The following is a 19,427-nucleotide window of genomic DNA, read 5'->3' as shown; positions in this document are numbered from 1 at the left end:
TAAAAAATCAAAACGACTTACAATTTGGAACGGAGGGATTAGATAGCTAGTATCTATAACCCAACAATTTGGAACGGAGGGATTACATAGCTAGTATCTATAACCCAGCAATAGTTCGATAATTAGCTTATAAGGACCCAACGAACTATCTCAACATTTTAGATGAACTATCTCAACATTTTTTACATAAAAAAGTTAGTGAATGTCAAAAAAAAATATTGAGAAAAAAATGTTGGCAAGTGTAAAAAGAGTTGGTGCATGTAAAAAAATTGTTGAGCAATAATGTTGGCGAATGTAAAAATTTTAAAGAAAAATATTGGTCAATGTCAACCAATGTTGGTAACAATAAAGTTAGATACCGTTTAAAAAATATCAATGAATGTCAACAAACGTTGATGGATGTTAAAAAATTATATGGATGTTAAAAAATTATTGTACATGGGTTTAATATGAGGTTTAAAGATGAATTTCTTATCTACATTCCAGAAGACATATGAGCGCGCAATCAATGAAATATGCAAGTGTTGCCTCTATACCTCACATTCGGCCCACGGCCCACGCTGCCACGCCACGCATCCCCCTAGAGGGTCCATGCACAAACCCTAGCCCCAGCCACCTCTTTCAAATTCAGACTCGCTCACTCACTCTTGCAGTCTCGCTATTCACTCTCGCTTGTCTCCGGTGCCGCCGACCGCCTAGCTCGCCACATATCCCGGCGCCACAAACCGCCTAGCTCGCCACATATACCGTCGCCTTTACTCGACTCGTAGCTCCCTCGTGGTGCTGGAGGCGCTGCAAAGAATACATAACCGCAAGAAGCATAAGCTGCGGGTGGTGCGGGCAACACCCTAGCCTGAGGATGTTGCGGCTAAGGTAACTTTCAACATATTGCTACTCTTGTTTCTCTCCGGATCATGTGTGAACTATGTGGGTTGTGACCTGCGAGTCACCAATCTCTGTGTGCTTGGCGCCTGATTTCATAATGGTTTTATATACAATTCTAACTGACAGATTTCCCTGGAACTCTAAAAAAAACTTCCACATACTGAGGTTTATTATTGAAAGTTTTTCCTTTTCTCATTCCAAGCTATAGTGAAGTAGAAAGAACCACATTTTTTGTTGCCAGTTTCTCAATGTGGATTATATCAAGCAAATATATTTCTCTTGCCTAGCTCTAAAGATCAATCTTTACTTGAGCTTAGGTCCCAAAGCCTTTGTTGGCCCAGCAGATGCTCCGTGTCATCTTCTTATCCGCTGCTAATAGCTTTTTCGCTTGTCGTCTATGTGCAATGCATTGCATTAATTGCATGGATGATGTATCTATCTTGTGTGTGTGTGTATGTGCATGTGTGCATCTTTTTCCGTACGGGTCTCATCTGAGTACGAACGACGAGTATGCTTACGTGGACAAGGCCGGTTTAGGATGACAATCCCATGCTACGTTCCATCCTCCAAATCGCATCGACTCATTATCCGCTAAAAGTCCAGCTCAGCTCGTCTCGTCGCGAGCTCGACCTGGCTCGTTAAGCTCGTGAGCCAGGGCAATAAGCAAGAGCATAAATCAGAAGGCAAAAGATATTGCAACCAAAACAAGCTTCTGGTTCATGCAAAACCACTACAATTTAAACCTTAATTCAAACAAAAAAAAAGACCAATGGATGTCGATGAATCAAGTAGAATCTAGTCTAAAGAACTAAAGAAGCATTTGGATTTTTTTTTATACACACACACGGTTTGTCTAAAGCATGGATGCAGCAGGAGCAGATGCAGACAAGCAGGGAGCGGCCGATTCGCTGCAGGCCGATGGATTAGCAGCGGATGATGTTGCACCTCGTCTTGCTCCCAGTCCCAGCTCCCCCATGAACTGGCACTTGGTGGTCGGGACTGGCAGAAATCGGCACGGCAACCGCACCAGAGCAACACGCTCTCTCGGCGGCGGCGTCAGCGTGCAGTGGATGCGAGATCCAGGCCGCGCCGCCGCTGAGTGCTGCGACAGGCGAGAGGGGCAGAGGGTGCCCTTGCATTGGAGGGTTGGGCTGCGCTGCAGAGATCCTGGGCTGGGCTGCTGGCTATTAGAGCGTTGGACTGTTTAGCGCTGGTCTGTAAAGCAAAATGCGAAAATGCTTCTTGTAAAGCAAACTACTAGGCCCGTGTATTATATTTTTTATTTTTAGTCGTACATATTTTTAAGTAAATTTCCGATTCTTCAAAACCTTAAGAAAGTTTGTTTTATTTCTAAACCATTTATCGCAAGTCAGTGACAAGTATTTCTAACTATTATAGTAGCATCTTAGTTTATTTCTAAACATTTTGAATTGTTGCTGGAATTATCTGGCATTTTTGTGTCTTACTTGAATTCCACCTGTGGAGTTTAGTTGGATTTCCTCTGTAATATGGAAACGACAAATAATTTCCAAATTCCTTTTCTTCTTTGGACTGAATCCCCCCGTACCGGCGGCCTATACTCCCCTCTCTACTGGGCCGTAAAGTGCAATCAAAGCCCGCGCAGATGGATCAGGTCCATCCAAAAACAGGAGGGCGGAGGCCGGGCGATGGAACCGAGGCTCGCACCCACCCATCTGCACCCGGTCCACATACGCCTCCCCGTGGGCCGTCGTGAGCTAACCGTCGGCCTCCTCGCATCTCCGCCGTCCAAGTGGGACCCCGACCTCTCGGTGCATAGACCCCGTGCACGGAAGAGCTCCCTCTATCCGCCCTCCCCCCCCCTCGCCGCCGAGAAGAAGCTGCTCGTCGCGTCGCCTCGTGCTCTCCGCCTCCCCCACCTCGCTTCCTCCTCCGCGCCCCCTTCGCCGAGGCCACAGCGTGAGCGTATAAAGCGCCGCCCCCACCGCGCGCGTCCGCACCGCCACCGCCACCTCCACCTCCAACGCCGTCGCCGCCGCCCGACCCCTCTGCTAGCGCGAGACGAGACGGGACCAATGGCGGCCGCTGCGTCCTCCACGCTGCACGGCGTCGGCGCCGTAGCCTCCGCCAAGCCCAGATCCGCCGCCCCAGGTACGCACGCCTCCGCGAGACCTCCCCCGACTGTCCCCTCCAGCGGTTCGTGGGGCTTCTCGCACCCCGCGCGAACCGGGCTGACGAAGCGGCCAGCGACTGACTGACCGAACCGATTCTCGCTTCGCATCGTTTCTGCAGCGGCGGCGAGGAGGAGCGTGCGCGTGGCCGCGGCGGCGAAGGGAGGAGCGGGCTCGGCGCGAGGCAGGCTGGTGGCTCGCAACGCCGTTGCAGTTACGTGCTGGCTTCATCCTCGCTTATCTGTGATGTGCTCGCGCTTGCAGCGTTGCGCTGATTTATTTGCTCTGTGGTATGTGCAGGCGAAGGCGGATGAGGCGGCCGCCGAAGCGGGATCCAAGTCTGGCGGGTAAGATTCTGAGATGTGTGCTGCCAACCTGAATTCAAATCTATCATAATTGGGTTAGTGCAAAAAATTCGGGTTGGTTTAGACGTCACTATGAAATTTAGCCTCGGATCCACCGTGTGAGCAGGCATAGCTTTCCTGGTTGCTGTCTATTGTCAATGGCTTTTGATTTATAATCAATGATAGACTCGTATTAGCCCTGTGTTTTTCAGCTGAAATGGATGCTGGCATGCTGTTAGTCTCAAATTTTACTCCTTAGATGCTGCTTCCCACATATACTTTAGCTTCGGTGGGAGTAATATTGGAATTGTGTGATTTAGATGTTCAATCCCATTAACTGGGATCTGGGAGAGGTGAGCAGAGAAAAGTAAGGCTGGGCTTTATTTCTTAATTTAATGCTTTTGCAACTTATAAACTTGGAATTGGGTACAAATTGGATAGACTGAACTCCACCAGGTGGATTTGCTCAGTAACTGTGGTAATCATGACCATCTTCTAATCAAATAATCAATCCATGTTTGAGAAATCCCAGTTTGAGTAGATACAAATTTGATGTGGTTCTCGGTAATCAGAACAATAATAGCAGCTTTATGATATATCCTCAATGAACACTGCCTTTTACCTGCAAGCAAGAAGCAAATGTTTGGTGATTTCTATCTAGCTAAGTTGGAATGTAAAACTGGTGGATTGGATCCTACTGGTTAACCAGTAGAATATTAGAATTATAACAATTTGTTCTATGCCATATGTTATATAATGGTCAACTAGAGCATTCTTATTGGCAGTAGAGCTTAAATTCTATGCTGGTATATGGTTCTTGGTTTCTTTGAAACTTGCGTAGACTTCTTTCCTTTGAGTTTAATGCAAATATGGTATCAGGAGATTTGACATCTGACCAAGTGACCATTATTTGCGCTACATTTGATGAGGTTTAATCCAAAAGAGTTTAAACACTGTCAATTCCTGCATGGTGCGTAGACCCTTTTATTTATTTTATTTTTTGGCGTTAGAAATGAACTCGCCTTCAGAATACCCCAAATGTAGTTAAGTGATTGGTTAGAAACATAAAAGTGCCTATTTCTTTAAGCGAAATTTGATGACAAGTTTTAGACTCCTGTTCGATTTGGGTCATATTACCTGGTGCTTGTATCTAGCAGTACCAAACAAACCTGTCTTCATGATTATGTCCCTGATTCATTAAGACTCCTGTTCTGCAAAACTTGTGTTTGGTGTGTTGGTGTGTGTAGGTGTCAGGCTGACAGTGTGGTGTCCTTTTTCAATTTGTACTTTTTCCTTCTTAAATGAAATGATGTGCAGCTCTCCAGCATATTCGAGAAAAAAATTGAACTGCTTCAAAGTCTACTAGCAGGGGACAATCTTGAACCTTGCTAGACTCACTAAACTTGATACTCAACCATGAACATTGGAACACTGGCAAAAGAACAGCGTACACTAGTTTTTGAACCAATCACTGTACTGCAGTTGCCAGCAGTATTGCAATCAGAAACCTGTTTACCTTGTTAAGCTCTGCTGCAGTAATAAAAAATATGCTACTGGCCTACTGGTTAAAGACATAAAATGAACATAGAATCTTGTTCTCTGAACTGCAATTTGTGTCATATGATGGCTATTGTTGCCTCTATGGATACAGGATGTTGAAATTCAGTTTGTGTTTGATTTCTGTTTCTTGTGATGATCTACATATACCTGATTATGTTGACTTTTTCTTATGTTTAGCCATGAGTTGCTGATGTTTGAGGCCCTTCGTGAAGCCTTGATAGAAGAGATGAATTTGGATCCAACAGTGTGTGTCATGGGTGAAGATGTTGGTCACTATGGAGGTTCATATAAGGTGACCAAGGGCTTGGCTGAGATGTTTGGAGATCTTCGGGTTCTTGATACACCTATTGCTGAGAACTCTTTCACTGGCATGGGAGTTGGAGCAGCAATGAAAGGGCTCAGGCCAGTTGTTGAAGGCATGAACATGGGTTTCCTTCTCCTTGCCTACAATCAGATCTCGAACAACTGTGGAATGCTTCACTACACTTCAGGTGGTCAGTTCAAGATCCCGGTTGTGATCCGAGGCCCTGGTGGTGTTGGTCGTCAGCTCGGTGCTGAGCACTCACAGCGTCTTGAGTCATACTTCCAGTCAATTCCTGGCCTTCAAATGGTTGCTTGCTCTACTCCTTACAATGCGAAGGGCCTGATGAAGGCAGCTATAAGGAGCGAGAACCCTGTGGTGCTGTTCGAGCACGTCCTCCTGTACAACCTGAAGGAGAAAATCCCAGATGAGGAATACATCTGCTGCCTGGAGGAGGCTGAGATGGTGCGCCCAGGTGAGCACGTGACCATCCTCACGTACTCCCGCATGAGGTACCATGTGATGCAGGCTGCCAAGACCCTGGTGAACAAAGGGTACGACCCTGAGGTCATTGACATCAGGTCGCTGAAGCCGTTTGATCTGCACACGATCGGTAACTCCATCAAGAAGACCCACCGCGTGCTGATCGTGGAGGAGTGCATGCGGACGGGTGGCATCGGCGCCAGCCTGAGGTCCGCCATCATTGACAACTTCTGGGACTACCTGGACGCACCCATCATGTGCCTGTCATCACAGGACGTGCCGACCCCGTACGCCGCAACTCTGGAGGACGCCACCGTGGTGCAGCCTGCACAGATCGTGGCGGCTGTCGAGCAGATCTGCCAATGATCGCAGTATCACGACATTGCTAAGTTACATCGTTTGTGGATTCGTAAACACCGTGTTCTATTTGTTTTGCTATGTAGCGACACTTGATTGTGGCGTAGACATATGTTCTATTTCCCAGTGGTGCATATTTTGCAAAATTCAATGCCCTGTGCTGGTCCTTGTTCTCCAATGTTAGGTTTGAGCATTTGTTTGCCACTTTGCCAGTGATCAGTTCCCATAAACATTCTGGGGGTATAGTGACAGCCTTTAATACGTATGAGAGTTGATTCCATCCGCTGAAGTTTACACTCCTGCATCTGCTGATTGCATCTCTGCACTGACGCGCTGTGGCTAGTGAATACTGACACGGTACCGGGAGCTTCTACTACCTCTTTTTTTTTTTTGGCATGTTTTGCCTGATTTCGGCGATTCTTTTAGTTTCTATGAACTTTGCATTGTTCAACGTGTATCTTGTGCTGGCAATGTTTCATTTCACGAAGTTCAACGTGCATCTTGTTCTGGCAATGGTGCATTTCACAAGCTTACAGGAAGAATAGGTAGGTGGCCAGTGACAATGCGAGCTGCCATGGTGAGCAGAAGCAGCAGATCGTGATGCATGCACGGGATTGGTCGGTCCATGTGTTCTTTAGTTTTTATCCAAAAACATTTTTTTTAACTCAAACGAAGCAACAGTTTACTCTTACAGAGGGGATGTGCATGCATTGCAAGAAGGGCACACAGGTCGACGCCAGAGAAAGATTTCACATCAACTTGACGCGGATTGACGCAGCAGCCTGCAGCTGAACGAACACGGCCAAACTATCTTCAGTAAAAAGCACTACTAGAGTAGTAGACTAGTAGCAGTAAAAACTGGAAAAGGAAAAAATCTTACTGCTAGCATGTGAGGACTGAGGAGCAAAGTTACCACGAGTGCTGGCAAGGCTTGTCGTTAATGGTAACGGCTGCCCGCGGGATCCATAGCCATATGTGGGCATAGTCGTAGGAGGACACCACAAATCCGGCCTCAGAGGCCCAGTCAGTGGCCGTTAACATCCTAAACTCAGCCCACGTTGTGCTAATACCCAAGAAATCAGTACCAACTAAGATTTCTGATTACAGGCCAATTAGCCTAACAAGTAGCATAGCAAAGATCATTTCAAAAATACTAGCCAACAGATTATCTCACTCTTTAAATGACCGGTGTAAAGAAACCAAAGTGCTTTCATAAAGAAAAAAGTATACATGACAATTTCCTTTACACTCAAAACTTGATCAGAGAACTACACAGGGCACACAGGCCGGCTCTTTTTCTTAAACTTGACATTGCCAAAGCTTTTGACTCGGTGAGGTGGGATTACTTGCTAGAAGTCATGGACAATATGGGGTTTGGCACACGATGGAGAGAATGGGTCACTATCCTACTGCACACTGCATCTTCTTCAGTTTTAGTCAATGGATCTCAAACAACAAAATTCAGACATAAGAAGGGATTGAGACAAGGTGACCCACTATCTCCAATGTTGTTCATCATAGCACTGGAACCACTGCAGAAACTGTTGTCCATGGCTGAGCAATGCAATGCATTATCTCCTATTACTAGTAGAGCAGCCAAAATAAGACTTAGCTTGTATGCTGATGACGCTGCAGTGTTTGTTAACCCTGTCAAGGAGGAAATTGACACCATTTCAGTCATCTTCGACACATTTGGCAAAGTTTCAGGACTTCAAATCAACATTGCCAAGAGTGCAGCATACCCAATTCGGTGTGAAGGAGTCCCAATGGAGGAGGTTCTGCAAAACTTGCCTTGTCAGCTCAAAAACTTTCCATGCACCTACTTGGGCATACCACTGAGCCTCAGAAGAATAAGAAGACTTGAAGTTCAGCCCCTAATTGACAAGATTGCTGCCAAACAACCGGCCTGGAAAGGAAAACTCCTTGACAAGGCAGGTAGATTGACTCTAGTAAGATTAGTGCTCACAGCTATGCCTATTTACTTCCTATCGGACTTTTCATTGCCAAAATGGCCTCTAAAAAAGATAGATAAGTTGAGAAGAGGTTTCCTATGGAAAGGGTCTGAAAGTGCATAGGGAGGACATTGTCTCGTAAGGTGGAACAAAGTCATGCTGCCAAAGAACAAAGGTGGATTAGGAATCTTGGATCTCGACCTTTTCAGCAGGGCTTTGAGGCTGAGATGGCTGTGGTTTGAGTGGAAGGAAGAGGACAGGCCGTGGGTAGGGACCATAACACCTTGGAGCAACGTTGATTGAGAACTGTTTAGAGCAAGCATTGTTGCCACACTTGGTAATGGGAACCGTGCTAAATTCTGGTAGTGCAATTGGCTTGATGGCAAAGCACTGATGGATGTTGCTCCAGATCTTTACAAACTGGCTTGGAGGAAGAACATATCAATTAAAGACGAGCTGCATAACCACAACTGGACAAGAGGGTTGTGGAGGATGAATTCAGTGCAACAAATGAGTCAGTTTGTTACTTTGTGGGATATGGTGCAGAATATCCAGTTAAATGATGATGAAGACACCATTAGCTAGAAATGGATTTCAAATGGGATTTATACTTCCAAGTCTGCGTACCTGGCACAGTTACAAGGAACTTATTCATCCTTTCATGCAAGAACTATCTGGACAGCTCATACTGAATCTAAACTCAAGTTCTTTGCATGGTTGTTAGTACAAAACAAAATACTGACAGCTGACAAGCTCATAGCTAGGAACTAGCCCTGCTCTCCAATCTGTCCTCTTTGTGATCAAGCTCCAGAATCAGCCTTACACTTATACCTGCTTTGCCCATCTGCGAAAGAAGTCTGGCTGCTGGTGTCTAATTGAACAAGCATAGCTGCAATAGCATAGGGGGGTGACGATGAAGACATGGAGCAATGGTGGAATAGATCCATGGAGTAGTTCAATGATAGGAGGTGAAGATCCATTGCGGCGATTATGATGTACACGACATGGCACATTTGGAAGGAAAGAAACTGTAGAGTGTTTGACAACAACAATCTAAGAAGACATCAATTTGCACTGTCAAGCTTGCGGGAAACCACTGCTCGCAGACGAGATCGTTGTATCGTAACGTTGTTGATTTCAGCGTCGTTCTTAGTGTTTATTGGTGTTTCAGAATCTATTTCCTTTTATGTAATTTATAGCCTTATGTAATCTGAACTCTTCTTCTCCTTAAATGAAAGGCAATGCTCCTAACCGCTAATGGTTTAAAAAAATAACATATATAAGCAACAAGCACAGCTAAACTACACATAGTGTATTCGAAATCAAATTTATCACGATGACACAAAAGAAGAAAAATAAATCCAAAGTTCCAAACTCCAAATGACTAAATTAACTAAGTAATACCATTTAATTCGAGGCCAACTAGACACCCGCGGGTGAAAGCTAATGCTGTCCCAACCCTAATCTATTAAAACCCATGGGTGCGGTCTGGCACTTGCATGCACCTACCTATATCCTTGTGGGTCCTATATCCTTGTGGGTGTGTCACCGTGTATCACGTGGTAGAGCTAGGGGGGCATGCCCCCTAATGCTTCATTATTTTTACTATAGGTCATTAGATTAAGGGTTTATTTGGATCCAAGTGCTAATGGGTGAAAGTGCTAAAGTTTAACAGCATCCCGCATTAGCTCATCCAAACATGAGTGCTAATGGGAGTGCTAGACTTTAGTCCCCCCCCCCCCCCCCCAGTGTAAAATAGGAGGTAAGTGCTTTTTACAAAAAGGGGAGGTGAGGAGATAAGGGCAAAAGTAATATTTTATGAATTTTAGCTCTATCCATTAGCCATGTCTTCAAGTGGGAGTGCTAATGAGTAGAAGTGCTAAACTTTAGTAATAGCCCATGCAGACAGGCTTAGGAAAAAAGAACTAATGTTCTAGCGTTTGCTGCCCCCGTCTCCCAATCCGAACTCCATCCCTGCGTAGGTCTGACCGTCGCTATGCGATAGGCTAGCCCGTATCAAAGTGGCGGAACTTGAATGTTGCATCTACGAGCTTGTGCATTTTCAGAAAGTGTACCTATGGGCTATTGCTATGTTTTGATATTAACTTAATCATTTTGATGAGCATCTGTGAACGATCGTATGGTGGGCACCCATAATCTAAAATGTAAGTTGCTTTAAGCAGACTGCTCTACTTTTAAATGATAATCGCCTCTCTGACAACTAATCAGTGTACGCACGATCGAGTCGTCATTCATCAAGATGCTATAGAAAAGACAGTTTATGAGCGAAGAATAAAGTTAGGGTGAACTGCGGTTGGAAATGTGACTTTCGTTACCTCACATTAGCAAAGTATGAAGACCATAGTGAATGCGTCGTTGTACACCGGCGCACGATGAGCTGCGCCGGAGAGCTAGCGGACCGTACGGCAACCGGAGGCTGGTGTCCGAGCTGGCGAGGTGGCGAGTGCCACGTCTGTAACCTTTGGTGTCAGAGCCCTGTCTCCTCTTGGCGGCTTGCGCGGGGCCGTACGGCCGGCGGAATCTGTAGACTCAGCAGTGCCCTCTACTGCAGCTCGACAGCTAGTGCCATGACCTGCTGCCAGCACTCCGGCCAGTCAGCAGTGCGCTATGACATGAACTCGTGACACTAGCGGATCTAAAATTTTATCACAGGGTATGCTAAAAAAAATCTCATGCAATTTGATAAAATTATTTAAAATTTGGTAAAATCATATTCTAATTTGGTAAACCACATGCACTAAATAACATGATAAATCTTAAATTCAAAGATTAAGCTAGAAACAATAACAAATCATAATATAAATAGTTCAAATGAAATACGGATAGTTCGAAATATAGCACAAAAAAAGCTTACAATATTACTTGTCTATTTTGTTTACCCACCGCTTTTTGAATGACATGAATGGCTTGATTATATCATCTTCATTCACTTGGAAGAAAATATCCCGCTCAATGAATATGACTAGACAATCGTCCAAAACACTATCACCTAGCTTATTCCTTGACTTTTTTTTCACTATAACCAATGCAAAAAATACCCTTTCAACACTCGCTGTTGCCACTAGTAAAAGCAATATCAATTTGATAAGCAAGTAAATCATATCATACACTTTGTGCCTTCGTGTTTGAACAAGCTTAATCGAGAGATCAACGATGTTGTCTAGACCCTTGAGGCTATCATCTCGTCGCATATCATCAATATAATTATCAAGTTGCAATTCAAGTTTTAGCAAATCATTGTTGGAGAAATCCTTAGGATAAAATTCAGCCAATCTACGTACCTTTTGTGCATCAAACGAAGCAAATGAATTGGAAGGACTGAAGGTTGACATACAAGAAAGTTACTCCATATTGATCTTATCAAACCGATTATCAAGCTCTTGACTAATTTGATCAATGACACCAATATATACTTCTCTTCTAAAATAGTCATCATTTGTTTGGTTTCGGGCATGACCATACCTTGCTGATTTTCCATATAATCACATTGAGAACTGGACTCATCAATGATGCCTAAAATTGATTGAAGCCGTGCACGTGGGTAGGCCCGGTGGGATATCGTCGACTCCTCGAGGCAGAGGCAAGTTACACCGCATAGCCGAATCGTCAAGCGTCGGGTGTATACCAGGTAAATTGATTGTTATTTTTTTACAAATAAAATATATATTATATTTCACTTATAGCTGGATCCCAGGGTATGCTGTGGCCCACCCGGCATACCCTATGGGTCCGCCCGTGACTCACGAAGAGAGGACGGAGTGGACAGATAGCAAAAGTGGAGTCATCGTGGACGAAGGCAGAGAAGAGATTGATCGCCATGGCTGGCACCTTGAGCATGCGGCTGTTACTGCCAATTGTGCCATGGCTGGCCTTCAGGTTCATTGATTGAATTGGCTGGGAACGAAGAGCAGTGGCACTGAAAAGCATCGGCAGTGGCAGAGGTGAGAGATCCGCATGTCATTGGATCGGCAGATCTCCGGACACGACGAGACGTCTGCTTTTTTGTTTGTTGGGGGAAAAAATGAATGCACCCATCATGCAAACCCCTGCTCTCTTCATCTCCGATCCTTGATTACAACGGAGAATTGGTTACCACATGCATTCTCAGTGCTTCGATGAGATGCTACGGCATCCAAGAATACGGGCGTATCCCGTATCCGCAGGAGGAGAACTGAACAGGTCACGTGGCGACAAATTGAAGCAGATTGCGGTGGTCATGGGGAGATCATTCAGCTCAGGACGCAGAAACCAACAGCTGGGGAGCAACAGCAGAGCCTGCAGGAAAGCTAAGGGCGGTCACTGTGATGTGGGCCAGACTCATGTGGAGTGGAGTACTGAGTAGTGGGCCCTGTACTAGCAGGCAGTCAGCAGAGAGTAGTGTTACTGATAATTGATGATACGGCATGCTAACTACTGATCATTATATTGGAGGCTTGCATGCATTGGAGCACCGGCGTCACAACTCCATCTGTTTATAAACACATAATTTGTTTGCTCTTCTTTGTAAAGCTAATCAACATTAACATCTGTACAGTACAATCCGCCTTTGCGTTGAACTCTTATCATCATCATAGCGGTGTTATTGCCAATGGTGTAATGGGATGCTCCAAAGTCCAAATGCATGCTGTTGTGTCGTTGATGTGGGCTTGATCGATGAGAGGGTGTCCATATGACTTGCATGAGTAGTCCGAGACTGGAATCGGCACCATTGGTGGTGTTTGGCTATTGCCACACCTATATTGGCACAAGTTGTTGATGTGGCCTCCATCATCTCCACCATCTGAGTTAGCAGCAATTGAGGTCCACATTAACATAACGGAGGAACATGACAAGCAACTTTGGATCCACTCAGCTAATCCATTAGCTAGCTAGTTTAGAAAAGATTTAACTGGATCCACCTTAATTAGCTGAAATTAGCTAGTACCTATTAATTAGCTGGCACCTGGTTTCATGTCCATCTATGATTTCAACCAACAAAAACAAATTACTTGTAGAAAGAGGCGTATGGGATATTACCAGTGGCGGAGGGAGGGGGGCGCCCAGGGGCCAGCCCCCCCTATGGTTTGGATTTTTTTTCACTATAAATTTTGAATTTGATCAAATCTTGAGCAAACTTAGCACTGCTGGCCCCCCTGACAATGAAAGAAAAGGGGATTCCTGGCTACTTACTACAAACGGTTTGTTTCTAAAACTGTTCATGAAATCTCTAGTCTTTCCACCTGGTACGAGTTATGGTTCTTGGTGAGACTGTGGACGATAATGTTATCACATTCCATTCTTTTGATTAACCAATTGCGATATCTTGCATTGTCACCCTTGTGGCGCTTTTCGTAGTAATGCACTTGCGTCGCCATATGTGAGTCGTTGTTGATCAGTTTCACTACTTAAGTTTTATTGAAGAAGCGTGTTTTGTTTTCCAAGGAAAAAAAGAGAAAAAATGTAATGGTTTGTGCACTATTCGTGCATGGTGTCCATGCATGCATGATAGCAAATGACTTAACAATGTGAAAGTGAAGCGATTAATTTGTGTCATGTCTAAATATTAGGTTGCACAGATGAAATCTCGACACATGAATGGTGCTCCAGCAAAATTGGGCCCACGTATCGAGTTTAGATCTTTGGGAAGGAAGTGGCAACGTACGATGTTCCATAATTGTCCGACCCACAGTGTTGACCATCTGAAAAGCACTGCTACTGTTAAGTTGAATTGCATTTTTTTAGTCCGTGTAATTCCTTTTCATAACTGTTACAAAAACTCACCGAGAATCCAATAACTAGTGAAATGAAAGTGTATTTCCCAAGTTTTAAGCATCAACTAACGCATCGGAATCCCAGCAAGAAAAGGCCACAAGAACAGTGCGCCCTATTCACCATCATTTTTTTTTCATGTTACCAAATATTACCTGGTCAGGCAAAACTTTTGTGACAACTGTCAAAAACATTCTTCAGTCCACGATAATTGGGTACTTCTTGGAAACTTGGAAGACTGAGAAGCTCTTGATCGACAGCTCAATGGAGAGATCAATAAAGCATTGGCAGTAGATTTCACATACTAAATTAACCAAACACCATTTTTTAGATTAAGGAAAATGTTCCAGTCTCCGCAATCAGAAACTGAAAGCTTTGCAGCTGTAAAATAACCAAACACCATAGAAGCATTGGCTTAAAACATTACACATGTGTTCCAAAGTGTGCCACAATTCCCTGGCCCCAGTCCCCAACAAACTGTACCCCAAGCAGGCCGCAGGGCAGAGGCAGCATCATGCAACTGGACAACAGCTTGAGAACAAACATTTTCAATAGACCGTTGTGCAATCGGCACAAGTACGTACTTTACACACTAGTTTAGAAAATGGCAACAAAAAGAAACAAAGAGAAATCAAAAGTACAAAATAATACCTCACGCATTCAACATGAGCAACTCAGTACTTAGTAGGTAGCTAGAGCTTGAGATTGAGATCAACATGCCTCTGCTTCTCGTCCCCGCCAAGCGTACACGATCGGCCGCCCTCCGCATACCACCACCCTGATAAACCACTACCATCACCATCCGTGGCGTAACGAGGCCCTCCAAATGTTGCCGCATCATCGCGGTGTACTGTGCGTTGGGAACGGCACGAGTGCGAGACATGGATGGGCACCACCGTAGGAGATGTTTGGCTAATCGGCGTAACTATGTTGGGCACGGTGGACGTCTCCGGCGAGAGGTAGAGGTGAGCGTTCCATCCGACGCTCCTCTCTTTCTTGTGTGCATTCTGGTGTCCCCCTAGCGCCTGCGACTTGAGGAACTTCTTGTTGCAGAAGAGGCAAGGGAAGAGCCTCACACCACCTCTGCCGCTGCCACCACCTCCTCCTCCATCAACACTGCCATTACCAGTAGCCGCGATCGCGGCGGCATTGTCAGGGGAGGAGGGTTGCGGCGAGGTCGGGCCCAGCGTCAGCGGCGAGGTCGGGCCCAGCGTCAGCGACAGGTTGACGATGTAGTCGTCGTCGTCATAGGTGGCCGTGGCTAGAGATGAAGGAGGCGCCTCCATTGGAGAGCACGGCGAGCTCTGTCTGAAATGAAGCTTCTTTGAGAGAGGCTGCGCTCTAGGATCAATGGAGAAGGGTGGTGCGAGCTGCTGCTTCCATGAGCGACCTGAGCTTGAGCTCTTGTTGGGTCTGGATGGCGAATGAGTGTGCTATGATTTTTGTGAAGGATCGGATCGGAGGAGGTATATAATAGGGAAGGATAGCCAAGGATTGTGGCAGAAATGGCAAGCCCACCATGTCCTAATTCTGAAGTCGCATTATTGCAAGGGTGAACACTGCGTCCAACCACGGTGGAGCCCACGCCAAACAGCCATGGGAAAGACGACAAGCAAGTTTGGTGCTTAGGGGGTGCTTGGTAAGTTTGGTGCTTAGAGGGTGTTTGGTTTTTTTGACCTTTTAAAATTCCTGTCACATCGAATGTTTAGATACTAATTAGGAGTATTAAGCATAGATTAATTATAAAACTAATTGCACAGATGAAGACTAATTTGTGAGACGAATCTATTAAGCCTAAGTAGTCCATGGTTTGACAATATGGTGCTACAGTAAACATGTGCTTAATAGATTCGTCTCGTGAATTAGCCTCCATCTATGTAATTAGTTTTATAATTAGCTCATGTTTAGTTCTCCTAATTAACGTCCGAATATTCAATGTGACATGAATTTTAATCCGAACTAAAGAACCAAACACCCCTTGCTCTCACCCAAAAGGAGCTCGAGATCATTGCCACAGAGATCATAGTTGGTGGTAATCAATATCACACTCATGTACTGTGTAGTTGCAGGTCCTCCACATGTGATGTTCCAAACTTGCCACGAACAAAATATACATAGGTAACGACATGTGATACGGTAACATGTGAAAAATAATTATGGGTTGGGGTAAGTTAATAGATGGTTTAGTTACGCTTTCGTTCTTGCTTCGTGTAAAATGATGTTACCATCACCAATCTCTAATTTTCCAATGCAAGTTTACTCGAAAATGTCGAGCTCGTGCTCTCATTGTCGATCAGCTTTCCGAGCACAGTACACATCATTGTAGAGCATGGAGCATATCACACTAGTTGGGAGTTGGGACAGTAGTTATCAGTGATTAAAGAAGCAATTCTTAGCTAGTGTGTGGATCCCATGCATGCATGCTTTGTGATGTGAACAATGTATAATCCTTTTTTTTATTACGTGACACAATAGTAAAAATCATCAACAGAGGAATGTTACTGGCCATGACACGTACGGCAAAGTTGAGAGGTGGTCGTCGTTAGCGGAAAAGGAAGAACACAGAGCATATGTGCACTGGTCTTTCGCAACCTTTCAGACCTCTTCTCCTTTCTCGCGTCACGTCCGGAGCCCCAGACCCGAATGTTCATGTGAGCATGTCCGGCCAAGGAGAGCAGGCTTGTGAAGTGTGTGATTGGTCAGGGGCAGCTACCAAGGAGCACGTGCGAGCGTGCCGCGTGGTGTCGGCACATAATAGGGATCCCCAACAGGAGCGGTTTCGATCTCAAAGGGTAAAGGAACCAACAAAACCTGTGAAAACTACTGCTCGGCTTTGCCTTTGATGATGAGAGGGGTCCAAGGCCATGTTCTCTCCTCACATCAGCATCTTTGAACTTTGATCAGGTAGGTGTACATGGTGATACTTTGTAGAGAAAATGGTTGGGGTACTTTTACAATGTTTTTCTAAGATTCGATGATTTTTATCCTTTGAAAGATGGTAAAAGGCTTTTGAGTATTGTCCACCAGTATGCAATGCAAGCATACGGCCGGGTTTGAGCCTTGGTGGGCGTGCTATGGAGTTTGCAGGTAGGTTAGGTCCTTTTTTTTGTTTCAAATTCAGATTGTGAAAAGGCAGCTTTTAATTATAAGCTGACTTGTGAAGGAACAGGGCAGATTCTTGTTCTCAACCCCTACAATTTACCAATCTAGATTATCACAGTACCCTCCACATGTATAAGTAACACAATAAAGTCAAACAACCATCAACTTTTTTGGACTATCAAGATTTTCACAATTCTCCCTCTTCTTTTTAATATAATCGGCAGCTCTACTGCCCGGTTCGTTTCGAAAAAAAAGATTTTCACAATTCTATCACTAATTCTTCTTTCGAGAGTAGTAGACTTGCGTTTCGATAGTGAGACGACCATGCAAAGATTGGATGTGCATATATGTGTGTCCATATAGATGAATATAGGTGAACACTTGTATCTCTAATAACGTACCAAAAAAACAGTTTGAGGATGTCCAAGGAGATCGATCGAGGATAGACAGAACAATAGGGATCCCAGCTGGTTTGGTAACATCTACCCCCGACGCATCATGCAGGTACCACATAGTAATCAATTGATGGGGATTAGACAAGCGGTCACACCATACCTGTTTTGGCCGATGCAGCACCTCCATCTAATAAGCCCAAGCCTCTCCAACAGTACGAATTCGAGGCTCGACCCAGAGGAATACATGGAAGGCAAAGCCAACGAGAGGCAGAGGATGAATGGATAATGTAATGCATGAGCATGATCCCTCATCATCCACGTCTCCTTGCGCCTGTGAGCATCTTTGTTCGGCAAAACCATTATTCATTCAATCACCAAACACCACGCCGTACCAGTCTTGTTCACAAGTCAGCTGCTGCTGGGTGGCACAGCAACAGCGGCCATGAACTCCACAGTGTAGATGCCTAGGTAGGAACAATTCAGAGTTGGATGAAGCAGGTGGCTGGGAAAGCAACAGAAAAAAGGTAGGGATGGCTTTCCTTGAACAGAGAAATGAGAGAAGCTTTTCAACTTCTGGGAGATCCCCAGGACCTTGGTTCTGAAACCACTTTCAAATTTACAACCAGTTAAAAACAATTACAAGCGAATTTTGGATCCTCGGAGGAAAAAAAAAACAAATTCGAGGTCCATGGAGGTTCATGGACAAAGAACATGTGAAAATGCAGCGTACATGTTGCTACATCTGCAATCTGCAAGACAATAGTCGACCACTTGTCAGGGTCTCGTCTAGTTCTTTCCTCCGGTCAGATTATATTAACAAGGGGAGCTGCCATGGCAGACCTTTGCTCCCAACAGCTTGGGCAGAGATGGACGCCAACAAGACCCCAAATTGACAAATATGGTTGCCATTGCCAAGTTGACACGAGATGGAAAAGGAGAAGATAAAGAAATCCAATAATCATGTCGTCGTCTACTCGTGCTGATCCAGCTGAAGATCCTGTCTGAGCAGAGGCCCAGGCAAGGCACGCTCCAGGACATGGACGCCCAACAGTGGCAGCAACAATATCAGGCTTTCAGAGATTCAGTCGTGCATCACGTTTCCAGACAGTTCACTGACAGGCGCCTGTCCCGGGGACCGACGGCTGCCTGCCGGAGACGACGGTCCCGATCGGCGTAGCAAGGCCACAACAATGCTGGGGCTCTCCTCTGGCTCCGGGCAAGCTGAAAATAGGCAGCGTTAAAGCCGAGCGCCCTGGCAATGAGCCCTACCAAAGATGCCCATTAGTGTGCCCATTAGTGTTTGCCATGTATAAATCGCTTTCCATCCAACAGCAACTGCACAATTGCAGTGATCCACAGCACCAGCAGCCAAAAGGAAGTCGAGTCGAGCTCGAGTTAGATGATTGGATGAGCTCTAAGACAACTAAGGGAGATAGATCTAGCTCGTAGACATGATATTATCAAGTGTAGGATCCGTTGCTGTGGATCGACATTGAGGTGGGCAATGGCTGCACTGCTGGGCATCTCTTGCTGGTGGCAGGAGCCAGGAGGCCTGTGTTCGCACATAGCACCGAAAGGTGAATAGGGTCAGGTGGAGGTGTGGGGGGCAAAATGCGCAGAACTAGGGTCGGACTTATGAACTGAAACCGATTATTCGTGGAAATTCATGTTTGGTCACTTCAGTCGAGGATAACAATTATATGGGTACCAATCAACCATCTTTGGACACCAAGAACACTGATTTTCTTAGGCTGAGCAAAACCTGTAAACACAATGCTGCTTGGTTTTTAGCATCTGTGCACATGTAAGGCTTCTGCTCCGTGGCCCGTTCTACGTACAGTCAAAACAGCAGTCCTTGCTGGCAGGAAGTTGAAATTGAAACAAGCCTAAATGATTTAAGTACTCCAAGTCAGTGCAACCGACCAACTGTGCAGTGCAGGTGATGAACACTACAGAATTTCAAATAAAAGGAAATAAAAACATCACCAGGTGACATGAGGTAAATCGCTGCCCGAAACAATTCCTCTGAAGGTGCTTATCATTGGATAAAATGTTGTGTGTGACGGTGAGAAAATTAGAGAAAATGGTAGAGAATAGTGAAGCATGCTCGTATGATACAAAATTACAAC

General features: G+C 45.1%; 2 protein-coding genes across 3 annotated transcripts; one reads left to right on the top strand and one right to left on the bottom strand.

Moving 5' to 3' along the window:
* The first annotated feature begins 2,734 nt into the window (after positions 1-2,734).
* LOC101771458 (pyruvate dehydrogenase E1 component subunit beta-3, chloroplastic) lies at positions 2,735-6,360 on the top strand. 2 transcript variants are annotated; one of them, XM_004963147.4, is made up of 4 exons: positions 2,738-3,015; positions 3,157-3,248; positions 3,336-3,382; positions 5,117-6,360. In XM_004963147.4, the coding sequence occupies exons 1-4, from the start codon at positions 2,940-2,942 to the stop codon at positions 6,087-6,089; spliced, it is 1,188 nt and encodes a 395-aa protein (XP_004963204.1). In that variant the 5' UTR covers positions 2,738-2,939; the 3' UTR covers positions 6,090-6,360. The 2 variants fall into 2 exon arrangements, with proteins under 2 accessions (XP_004963203.1, XP_004963204.1); XM_004963146.4 differs by having other exon boundaries at positions 2,735-3,015; positions 3,157-3,382.
* Positions 6,361-14,493: 8,133 nt separating this feature from the next.
* On the bottom strand, positions 14,494-15,087 carry LOC101778780 (protein LATE FLOWERING). The gene has a single exon (XM_004964144.1). It carries the CDS (start codon positions 15,085-15,087, stop codon positions 14,494-14,496), a length of 594 nt encoding a protein of 197 aa, XP_004964201.1.
* Between the last annotated feature and the right edge of the window lie 4,340 nt (positions 15,088-19,427).

The sequence above is a fragment of the Setaria italica genome, chromosome III (genome assembly GCF_000263155.2).
Source record: "Setaria italica strain Yugu1 chromosome III, Setaria_italica_v2.0, whole genome shotgun sequence".
NCBI classification, from domain to species: Eukaryota; Viridiplantae; Streptophyta; class Magnoliopsida; order Poales; family Poaceae; genus Setaria; species Setaria italica.
The sequence above is the reverse complement of the archived record's forward strand: the minus strand, read 5'-3'. Positions and strand labels throughout refer to the sequence as shown.

Excerpts from the sequence above, each read along its gene's own strand:
- LOC101771458 (XM_004963146.4), top strand. The coding sequence starts at position 2,940 with ATGGCGGCCGCTGCGTCCTCCACGCTGCACGGCGTCGGCGCCGTAGCC. Across the intron at positions 3,016-3,156 it reads GCCCAGATCCGCCGCCCCAG|CGGCGGCGAGGAGGAGCGTG; the intron begins GTACGCACGCCT and ends TCGTTTCTGCAG. Across the intron at positions 3,383-5,116 it reads GCGGGATCCAAGTCTGGCGG|CCATGAGTTGCTGATGTTTG; the intron begins GTAAGATTCTGA and ends TCTTATGTTTAG.
- LOC101778780 (XM_004964144.1), bottom strand. The coding sequence starts at position 15,087 with ATGGAGGCGCCTCCTTCATCTCTAGCCACGGCCACCTATGACGACGAC.